Source organism: Astyanax mexicanus, chromosome 20, assembly GCF_023375975.1.
Source record: "Astyanax mexicanus isolate ESR-SI-001 chromosome 20, AstMex3_surface, whole genome shotgun sequence".
Taxonomy (NCBI): Eukaryota; Metazoa; Chordata; class Actinopteri; order Characiformes; family Acestrorhamphidae; genus Astyanax; species Astyanax mexicanus.
In genome coordinates, this window is record NC_064427.1 from 26,968,196 (window position 1) to 26,980,303 (window position 12,108).

General features: G+C 37.8%; 1 protein-coding gene across 4 annotated transcripts in view; it reads right to left on the minus strand.

Annotated features, from left to right (window-relative positions):
• The window catches only part of tpm2 (tropomyosin 2 (beta)), a 35,846-nt gene extending 23,738 nt beyond the window's left edge, over positions 1-12,108 (minus strand). Inside the window, exons 1-2 of one of the 4 annotated variants that reach the window (XM_007255294.4) lie at positions 11,863-12,108; positions 3,259-3,384 (exon numbers count right to left, since the gene is read on the minus strand). In XM_007255294.4, the coding sequence (XP_007255356.1) occupies positions 3,259-3,384; positions 11,863-11,976 (240 nt within the window). In that variant the 5' untranslated portion in view covers positions 11,977-12,108. The remainder of the gene's footprint in view (positions 1-3,258; positions 3,385-11,862) is intronic. The other 3 variants (XM_007255292.4, XM_007255293.4, XM_007255291.4) reach the window with 3 other exon arrangements.

Here is a 12,108-nt window from a genome sequence, read left to right on the forward strand (position 1 = left end):
TCGTCATTAATCAAAAAATTGTCAAAATATTCTGTATTTTTTATATCAATTTCTCAGAGCACAGTGGTCAGTCACATGCCATAAATGCAAGATTTTTAAATCCCAATTTACAAGGCCAATTACCCAACCCACTTATTAGGACTCTATACCCTGGAAAGATAAAGATCAGCACATTCCTCCTTCACCACATGTAACGTCAGCCACCATATCTTTTCAAACTGCTGCTGATGCAGCATTGTTGAGTAGCGTCACAGCACAGCGCTCTCGGAGGAAAGCGCAGCAACTCGGTTTCGATACATCAGCTCACAGATGCCTTATGCTGAACAGCATCACCCTTTGGACTGATGTGGGGAAAGAATGCCATCTACCCACCCAGAGAGAGCAAGGCCAATTGGGCTCTCTCAGGGCTCTGGTAACGGTAGCAATCTCCCGATCATAGCCTGTTGGACCAACTCGGAGCCCATAACTGCAAAATTTTATGGAATATCAGTAACTGACCAAGTTATTAACGCATCATTTTAAATGTCACGGCTCTCCGGATTCTAGCAAATAGGTGTGGCTCTACTTTGAGGCTGTATAATGGTGGAAAAACTTTTTATTTATCAGGGCAAATTATGCCCTGTGTCACCCAGTCTGAAGGGTGTTTTGACAAACTGTTAAAATCTCTGGATCTCAGAATGCTGTGGGAGAACAGAGATGTGCTATTCATCAAAGGTAAGTACTTTTTATGATGTTTTACTACATCAAAAGTCCAGTTTACACCGGAGTTCTTCTTTAAAGTTCATGTTTGATTCACTCTAGTGGTCTCAGGTTCTAGGAACATCATGTCTTTTCTCTCATTTATTTCAGGCGTACAGCAAAGTCGAGTAAGCCTACAAATCCAGTCCAGTGTAGTCTTTCCGGCTACGGTTACCTCATTCTCACTATACGCAGTCTTGTTGAGACAAGGGCATGAAGGCAGTTATAAAAATATCAGAGAAAAAGATATCAGAGAGCATCCTGTCTGCCAGAGTCAGGAAGAGTCTCACTTCTGCTATCTTGTCAGAACGATTAAAGCACATGCGGCCCACCCGAAGGTGCTGACAGGCTTTATGAAGTGTTTACAGAATGTGATAGCGGGGAGTGGTTGGCACTTTCTCCGGTGCAGCTGTCAACAGCGTGATTGCTGCTCGAGTCGTTCCTTGGCGGGGATTAATGGTGTGGTAAGGAGAGCAGGACAGGCCTAAGTCAGAGTGAGTGACAGGGACACACTGCTAAGATTGGGTGCAGTACTGTTTAAAGCCACATGGGGGTGAAACTGAGACTGAGAGAGATCAGAGTGGTCATAATTTATGTTCTGGTATAAAGTTTAGCTGTGTTTATGTGTTCATATAGTGTGACAGCTTTTAAAATATGATTGTTTAAATAATGGACACATCAATCATGTTTATTTTAAAATACAGAGTATTACATTTCTGTCCACATATAGATGATAATGAATTTAGATGTCATTGACTTTCAACATAATGGCATTATGGGTGGTGTAAAGGGTTAAATAGTGCTAAATCTACAGTATATGATCCAGTTTTAAATGTGTCTTCAGTTGTCTGCAGTACTGTCTGCAACCACACTGTGGCAAAAGGGAGACTGAGAGAGATTAGAGTGGGGTACCACTTTAAAGTAAGGCTCCTTTATAAATAAGTTATGAATAATATTAATTTGGTTATAAACCATTAATAAACAGTTATAACACATACATCAGAGGCGCAACAGTGGCCAGTTGTGCACCAAATAGTGATTCCACATTTGTTTATACTGTTAAACCTCAGATCTTACTAGACGCTTATATTACTTTATCTTTTACATCAGTCATCATTAACATTTCTGTTAATAAATGTATTAATTTAACTATAATAACATATTAAATGACTAAACTGACTTTCTTTATTATTTAATTAGATTCGATGTTAACACTCATATTATGTTTGGGGTCAATTTGACTCCATTCAATGTTTAATGCCTTTAAATAAGCAGTTAATGTAATTTTATTTAGTGACTTTTCCTAATTTATAAGGGAGAACTGGATAAACATAAACATAAAAAAGCCATTGTCACTGCTGTTTTTTTTTCTCAATTTATGCGTTATAAGTTCTTATTAATGTTTTTTAAAGTATTTACAACTTAATTTATAATGTTAATAAACTTCTTTATAAATTACTGATATACCCTTTATAAAGGAGCCTTATTTTAAAGTGGTACCCAGAGTGGTAATAATTTATGTTCTGGTTTATCCGTGTATGTATTCACATAGTGTGACAGCTGTTAAAATGTAACAAAATAATGGACACATTTATCATGTTTATTTTAAAATATAGAGTATAATACTTATTTTTTTTTAGTATTTGTCCAGATTAAGACGAGAATGAATTAATATAATGCTGATTTCAACATGGAACATATGGAACTATGAGTGGTGTATAGGGGTTAAATAGTGCTAAATCTACAGTATTTGATTTAGTTTTAAATGTGTCTTCAGTTGTTTGCAGTACTGTCTGCAACCACACGAGGGTGAAACTAAGACTGAGAGAGATCAGAGTGATAATAATTTATATTCTGGTATAGCATGTATCTGTGTTTGTGTGATCATATAGTGTGACAGCTGTTAAAAGGTGTTTAAATCATGGCCACATCCATCATGTTTATTTTAAAATATAGTGTATTAAATTTCTGTCCACATAAAGATGAGAATAAATTTAGATGTCATTGACGTTCAACATTATGGTGTAAGGGGTTAAATAGTGCTAAATCTAAAGTATTTGGTTCAGTTTTAAATGTGTGTTCAGTTGTCTGCAGTACTGTCTGCAACCACACGAGGGTGAAACTGAGACTGAGAGAGATCAGAGTGGTCATAATTTATATTCTGTTTTAAATTTAGCTGTGTTTATGTTTTCATATAGTGTGACAGCTGTTAAAAGGTGTTTAAATGATGGCTACATTAATCATGTTTATTTTAAGATATACAATATTAGATTTCTGGTCTTTAATAATGTCCATTGGGCATAATTAAAGACGGTGAAGGTTGTTAAATAATGTAAATAATGCAAAATTTACAGTATTTGATTCTATTGAGTTTATAACGTGTCTTCAGTTTAATATAAACTATCTGGTTTATATCAAACTTCTGACAATTTCTGGGACGAATTGAAGGTAATACATATTGTGAAAGTGTCAGTATAGATGTATAGTGTGTTTTTGTGTGTGTTACTCTGTGTCACTCACGTCTGTGGCTTTCTTCTCGGCCTGCTCCAGCTTCTCCTGTGCATCCTTCAGCGACTCTGAGTATTTGTCGAGCTCGTCCTCCACTCCCTTCAGCTTCTTCTGCAGACCCAGCAGCTCCTCCTCCAGCTAGGACACACACACATACACATACACACACATTTACAACATCAGCAATCAAAACTTATATTTTTACATATTTTATTACTTTTTTTTTTAGTGCATTATCAACAGAAAACAGCATTCTTACACTTATTTCCATCACTGAAACACAATTCAGGTCTGAAGGGGTTAAATCTGATAGTATAAACTTCTTTTCTAGACATTTTCCACAAATTATTATTTTTTAGTTTGAAGTAAAACATAAAAATGCTGAAATGTAAAAAAAATTAAAATGTAAAAAAAATTGGGCTAAAGACTAAATTTTTTAATATCGATAGATATAGATATTTTCATCAATTCAGACACATTTTTACCATAGCAAAATATACACAGCCTAAATGAAATAGGCCTAATTTATTTTTATTTAAAAAATGATTAAACTCCTTTTTAAATCCCAGCTGATGTTAAATTGCTACAATTCTGATTCTTACTTGGGCAAATTCTGTAGGTTAATTGTTTATTTTCAGGTGATTAATTTTAGTGACTGAACAAAAATAGGTGTATCCCTATTTTTAACATTAAATGAATCCTTTATTGCATACTAATGCCAATTTTATACTGCATTAGATGATAGCTTGTCAGGTGAATAAATTTCAACAGTAATGTAAGTTTAAACATTATTGTCCAGGTTCTCAATCAGGGATTAAGTCTAGTCATTGACTTTTTGATTGTTTTAATGGAAAATTTCTATTCCAAGACTAGGCCTAAACCCTGTCTGAGAAATAGGGCTGCAGCGATTAGTCGGTTAGTAGACAATGTCCATTATTTAAATTTGTCGGCTACAAATTTTATTGTCCACTAATCATTCATTTGTAACAGTACCGCATTACACAGAATGCTGGGGACAAAAAGCCCAGTGGGAGATGTTTAAATGTCTCACTCACACAGTTTAAACTCAACTTAGTCTGTGTCTCCAAAAGTGTCCAAACACCACAAATTATATATTTAACTTTTAAATATCAGTACTTTTAACATTTAAACAACATCCAGACATTTGAATGGCTTTTAAATCTTATGTTCAGCTGTTTATATCATTTTTTAAGATGACTGACATGGAGGAAAAAATCGCTGACTAATCGATTAATCAAAAAATAATCATCAGATTAGTTGACTACCAAAATAATCATTAGTTGCAGCCCTATTGGGAAACTGAGCGGTGGTGCTAGATAACATTGTCCTTGGTGGGTTAGCCCATAGTTTTACATTCATAAAGGTCTATAATCAATCATTTTTAAATGTTTACTGTTTAATACAAATAATTATTGAGTAAAATCTGTTTTAAATTGTGTCTTAAAGCCAGAAGAAAGTGACTGAAGGCCTCTCGCTGCTCTCGTCAGCTTCAGTACAGAAAGCTGTAAAAACGTTATTCTATCTGAAGCTGTGGGTATAAATCTGTGCGGTGCTGAAGGTCAGGCAGGCTGAGGATGACGTGAAGATGGCAGAGTGACAGGATTATAACGGGAATGCAGCCACAGCCTCCACGGTGAAAGCCTTCACCAGGCCTGCAGCTGGTGATGCTCGCTCTCGCCTTTCAGCACACATCAAATACCCCCTCCCCTCCACCCCCCTTCCCCCAACAACCCCCCACCTCCACCTAGCGCATTAGCCAGAAGCCAGGCGGCCCAGCATAGCACATAGCTAGCTAGGCTCTTATAAAAATGGCATCTATTTATTGTGTTCCGCAAGGCCTTGGAGACGGCCCGCTACTGTATATGGGAGTGGAAACCACAACTCTGGCTATGAAAATAGACCGAGGTCTTTGGGCGTCCGTGATTAAAGCTTCCCGGGTAAGCGCATGAGATCTCAGAGCCAGGGCATTCCTCAATGAACCCAAACCGGCCACTTTGATGTGTGAGGAACTGAGGGCCTCCAATTATGAGAACAAGCCGAGGCCAAAAGGGCGGATTCTCCGGATACAGATTAAAGGAATGCTTCACCGAAAAATCAGTTTACACAAATTTACACAAATCTGCCACACCCCAAACATATGGATCAGTTAGACAGGCCTGTTTCTGAAGAGCCCTCAGTGATATCCTGCATATATCATGTGTTTTTAAATAGAGGAAAACTAGTATGAAAAATATATGAAACAGTACTTAACAAATAAACAATCCTGACACTCAACCAGCCAGTACAACTATTTATTACACATGTATGTTCTTTAAGACTAACAGAGCAGATTAATTAATTAATTTAATTAATAATACAAACTTTATTCCCCCTGAAATTTTTAGAACTGTACGCATGCGTTTACTTTACCAGTCTTAAGCTATTATACCACTATATTTGCTCTACTGTTTCTATGGGTTCTGTTTATACTTGTACTGTCATTCCCTCTTTAAATGAACAATTTCAGTTGCAAAATAATTTTAGTTGCCAAATATTTGGTGCTTTATTTTTAACAATAAATTAAGCCCTTCTTGCATAGTAATTGTCAATTGGAGGCCAATTTCATACTACATGAGAAGCTAATAGCTTGTCGGCTGAATAAATGTCAGCAGTAATGTAAGTTTTTAATGTAAGTAACATTATTGTTCAGTTTTCCAAACAGGGATTAAGCCTAGTCATCGACTTTTTTGGTTGTTTTAATGTAAAATTTCTATTCAAAACGCTTCATAGTCCAAGAATAGGCCTAAACCCTGTTTGTGGAATTGAGCTTACTGTATGTTTAAAGTTATGGGGTTAAAGTGCCTATTTCTACTTTTGTACTAGTTTAATTCCATTCAGGTGTTTCACTTTAGGCCCACAAATGCTAATACTAATAATTAATTTACTTTAACTTAATTTATATTTTACTTAACTTTAACAGAATGTGAACCCTGATCCTCTTCTATTTTTTGTATGACTTTTTTGTATTTATGTATTTTTTTCTTGTTTTTCCAGGTTTTCATCCAGGTTTTTAAATACAGAATTTTTTCAGTGTTTACATTAAACACTTTTATGACAACATAAAAGCATACTTTTTTTTTTATAACTTCAGCATGAATGGTGGGAGGAGCAAAAGTGCTAAAATACTGAACTATATTTTTTATGATCTCACAAAAACAGTAAATCCAATTGAAATCCAAAAAATTGCATCTCTAATACTTAATTACATTCTGAGAAATGTATGTTGTGTTACATGATTAGGCACTTGAATTAATTTATTTTAGAAAAAATTATACTAATTACCTTTTTTTTTTTTTAAACATACGTACTTGTGGGGCCTTTAAGCAACTGTTATGAGGCTAGTATAGTGAAGTCTTGCTTCACATATAAAGAATTTCCTTTATTACTACTTAACATTTTGGCTTTTCCATTAGACAAATTTGGTACTGGGTACCTGATGATTACAAGCAAGCCAAGTGTAAACTTTGCTAAGGTCTAACTGGCCAGAGAGGATTGATAATCAATGAAACCAAAAAAGCCACAAACCAAGAATCTGTAACATGATCATTTTTACAAAGTCATTGCTCTGTAACTTGTAGTGACAACGTCTTATGGTGTCACCGGCTACATTTCAAAAAGAAGCTGTAGTATTGGAAAAAGAACCAGGTACAAGGTGATGATTAGAATTGAGTAGAGTAGGTACCATGCAGTAGAAAAGCACCAACATCTGACTTCCTTACTTTATTTGAAAGCCAACCACTCACTATGACTCCCACAGACACATGCCTCCTCCGATACACGTGAATTACTCTTTTTAAACTCATTAGGCAGCCAATGCACTCAGAGAAATAGCACCGAATTCCCAGCTCTGATACACCAACTAACATATAAGATGCCTGTGCTGGCCAGCATCACAACAGAAGGGGTCACAGTGGTCACTGTGACCACTGATGCAGTGACCTGCTGATGGTGAAGCAGCACCTGGGATTGTAACTCAAATTCCGTCAGGCTCAGCCGAGCCTTTTGGAGCCCCAGGGACTGTTTTTTTAGGCTCCACCTCCATCGTTCCCCTCTGCCCGGAGAGAAGGCGGACACAATAGGCTATAACCCTGAAATAAAAAGGCTATAAAAAGCCCATTGTGAGTGACAGAGCCAGGGCTGCTGGCTGATGGATGAGATGACAGACTCCTGCCTGATTTGGGCTCAAGTTATGTGAAGCACTGCATGTCCGACGTCAGACCTGGCCTGGGCCTGTCGCATCCAAATGCTGGTGCTGAGTCTGGGGTAGCATCTGACCCCACACATAGCCTTGATCCCATTGTGCAGAACAAGAATCCAAGAGGGAAGGGAAGCTCAAAATAGATTAAAGATGCTAAAAAAAATAGTTGCACCCAGAAGATTGCAATGCTATTTAAAAGGTAAATGGTTAAAAATGTAGACTGATATAAGCAACACATACAGAAGGAGTGCCTAACACGTGTTGTAGAGGTTCCTAATGGTGTCCTGTGATAATCCATTCCTGCAGATTTTGTGGTAAGGCTGCAGGGAGTGTTAATAGCATGTCCAATAGCATCCTACACATTTTCATTCAGGATTAAATCTGGTGATATGGCTGGCCATGGCTTAGTGCTGTATCTTTGTCTTCAAGGTAAGCTACTGAGACAGAAGAAGTATGTGGACGAGCATTGTCCTGTTGGAAAAGTGCACTGGAATAAGCATTCAGAAATGTAAAGCTGTGCTGTCAAGGTGCCGGTTGTAAAAAAACAAGGGTGATCTGACATCATACAAATTTACGCCCATAATTCCTGGCCTTCTGGGTGTGTGAAGCGTGACAAAAACCATTCACCTTGCTGTTTGTCCTCTCCAGCAAGACAAAAGCGGGACTCATCTCTAAATATGACCCTCTGCCATTCTACAGAGTCACTCCATGACATTCTGGCACTCCATGACATTCCTGTGAGTTGATTCCTACATATATATCCAAAAGTGACAGACAGAATTAAGTGAATGAGTCAAAAAAAAAAAAGAAAAAGGGATTTTAATCATTGGATGTGGACACTGAAGTCCAAATAAGTGTGGTCTAGTGGTCATCCCTGAGCTGGCAGACATCATGTTGGAAAATTGTATTGTATTACACACACGCGCACATATCCAAGGACTGGCAAATGTTCAAGGACACATGCTTCTGTGTTCATACTGCAGCCGGATCTTCTTACATAAAAGAGAAGAGGGAAAAAAAGAGCGTCGAAAAGCCTCAGACGGATAAATTCCTCTTCAAGAAAGAAAATACCTAAAAATGAAAAGCAGATAACACAGCCCGTTGACTGACGATACCATAAAAAAAAGAAGAAAAAAAAAGAACATACGGGTAATTTTGGGGGGCCTTGGTGCTGAGGTGAAATAAAGCCCCCTCATTGGATGAACACGGTTCAGTCCAAACCACAGAGAAAAGAGTCTGCGGTGTTGGAAGGGCAGAGGAATGACACAGTGGGAAAGAATGAAAGAGAGGCGGACTTCGTCGACTTGTGCAAGTCATCTGGAGCCAGGATTCAGTCTTTACTGAGAGAAGTTACAAAAGGAACCAACACTGTGTGGAGATCTGTGTGGTGGAGTGTTCTTACAACCCGAGAAGTGCGGAACTTATAAAAGGGAAGTAGAGGAATATGAGTGCCAGGAAAAAGACGGCAAAAAAGCTTAATAACACAAAAGATGCCTTCATACCAGCTCATTGATTCAAGTGATTCTGCACAGAATTTACCATAATAATAATGCAGTAAGATTAACTTAATTCTTTGAGCAATTCAGTAAAATAACCAGTTTAAGTTCTTCCATTATGGCCTGAAGATCATAATTTCCCAATCTCAGCAGCTGCTAGTCACAAATGGCCACGCTCCCTCTGGGTGGGTAGATGTTTTAGAGCTGGGGATCTGGCGCTTTCCTTTGTGCATGTCTGCTGCCTTGTGATGCAGCATTGGCGGCAGTTCAAGAAAAGACATTGACTCACTTTAAATGTTCTGGAAGAGGCGTGCACTTGTCCACAGCCTCCTTGTGTCAAGAGCATCGCAAGTGATAGGAGGAGTCGTACTGAATTGGTGTGTTGATTGGCTCAGCTAAAAAATCTGGGATTATTAATCATTTTTAAGACCCATATCTTAGCTGTTCCTAAGTTATAACAGTGGAGGAAAAATTAAAGAGCCACCACTGGTTCTGAGTGGTTTTAAGTTAAGTTAAAAAGGAACCCAGGGTGAAACACTACTTATAACTTCAGCATGAGTGGGTGGGGCTAAACTGCAGTAGGCTAAAAGAAAATGTATCACATATATATTGTTTTTGTAAAACAGCTAATTTTTATTTATACACATTTTTTAAATGTTTGAAGACTCTTTACATCAGTAAATGTTTTACAGGTTTCTATTTAAAATCTTTTCATTATTTACGTAGATTTACACCAATTATCAAAAATCTTTTTGTCACTGTTATTTTTCAAGAGTGTAGTCTACTTAAGGAAACACAGAAAGGTCTAACTAATTCACCTAAACAACTCTAATCAAAACTGTTTGGTCGTTGAATTTGTAATGATTATTATTATTATTATTTATTTTTTTTAATCAAAATTTCACACTGTTCCAGGCAAACCTTTACAGGAAGGCCACCAGGTCAGGTCTCCTGACAGTGAAAACAGGATAAAATTACACTATATTAAATTACTACACTGTACCTTCAACCAGCAGCTTCTTAAGACACTGGCAGTAATGAGGCATCTCATTAGCTTTCCATTCCCAGTACAGATTTATGGAGTGCGCTGGGGGATGCTGGTGACTTGTAGCTCATTCGCACCAGGAATCTGACACGGCCTATAATAAAACTCCTATCGGCCGGCCCCAGCCCCGCGCCACCTGATATTATGAGTCGTATTTAGTCAAATAAGTGAGAATGTCACGCGAGTGGAACCAGCGGGACACTTAATTAACCACTCAAATAGAGTTGTAAGAATGAACACCCACACCAGGGCCTACAGTGCTTCTCTTTACTGGCTGTTTACTGCCATCAGGTTTTGTGAACTGAAGAAACATCAATAATATACAAAAATCTATTATATTTAAGTGAACTAGGGCCTAATAACTATAGTAGGAGGCCTAATCACTGTAATCAGCAGTCCAACAATAAATTACTTAGAACTGCTTAATTATATGCAAATTATTACAGTATTAGCTGTTTAGCATTTAGCATATTTGCTTAAACTCCATGACTGAGTGAGAACAAGTGATTGAATGGGCGTTAAGCAGGGCCTCATAATATTGTATTCCAAACTCTACAGTAATAGTGGATACATTCATAAAAGTGATGCTCACTAGAGTAATCTTTATGATTAGTCAAAATCAACAACTAATACAAATAATTATTAATTGGCTAATAATTGTCTTTTACTGGAAAACACTGGGAATCTCATGATGTACCAACACCTATCCTCTGAGCTGACCTTAGCTAGGCCTGTCACAATATATTCAATAAAATGTTTGGACGATATACTGTTCCAGGAATAGTAGTGATTAATGACACTATTAGTTATTTAAGATGATTTATTGATTACTACTGATATAATGATAATATAGACTGTTATGAACTTACAGCACCAGAATTAGAATATGAATAAAAATAAAGGAGAAATTCTTATTAAACAGAGCCGACATAACAGCTTATTGATATTATTAGGCTCTCCTTCCTGAAAAGCCATGTCCTTATATTTTATATATATATATATTATTGTGACAGGCCTATAATTGGATCAAAACATGGTCTTGAGCTGGATTTTTCTGCTGATTATTAAATGACTGAAAAGACTGAACATGACAAAAACTCCTGGTGTCCCATGAACATCTTCAATGCCTAAACTTCCTAAATACTAGACACTAAAGTACCTGTTTGCACTTGTCCTGGAACACTGATATGAGAATTTGATGGCATTCATGAGAGCAGTCATTAGTAGAGTCATGTAGTGATGCTGGATGATAAACTCAGACTAGATCATATCAGTGTCTATTCCTATCACTGACCATCCCAAAACTTTTGCTACCAGCTAAGGTGGATTTCTTGCTTGAACATGGTTAAAACTCATGATGTTCTATCTAAACTGACCTTTCTTCATCTCCTGGGAGTTCAGGATGACTTGAGGTGACTCCCAAGGGCTTTAAGCCCGAACCTCCTACATAATAGACACTGAAGTACTCGTTAAAGGATTTCTCAGCTTGAACATGGTTGAAACTCATAGTGTCCCATTAACATCTAGAGTATTGCTTCTGAACTGACCTTCCCTCATCTCCTGGAGGTTCAGGAAGACTTGAGGTGACTCCCAAGCCAAGGATTTAATGGCATTAGTAAAGTCAGGTCATCACTGACCATCCAACATTATTCCTACCAGCTAAAACTTAAGCTTTTTACTCAATATCTCTGCTTGAACATGGTTGAAACTCATGGTGTCCCATTAACATCTAAACTGACCTTGACTTAACTCCTGGAGGTTCATAATGACTTGAGATGACTCCCAAGAGCCTTTTTAAACACTAGACCCTAAAGTACCTGTTTGCACTTGTCCTCTGCTCCCTTCTTGTCCACCTCAGCCTGCTCTGCCCGGTCTATGGCATTCTCCTTATCCAGCTTCAGCATCTGCATCTTCTTCTTGATGGCCTCCATGGCTGCTGTTTCCTCGGGCTCTGCTGCTGCTGCTGCTCGGTGGGTGAGGAGGAGGAGGACGTGGAGCTGCTGCTCAGGACTGTGAGGCTGAACTGAGGAGACAGAAGCCCAGCAGAAGAGAGAGGAGGCACA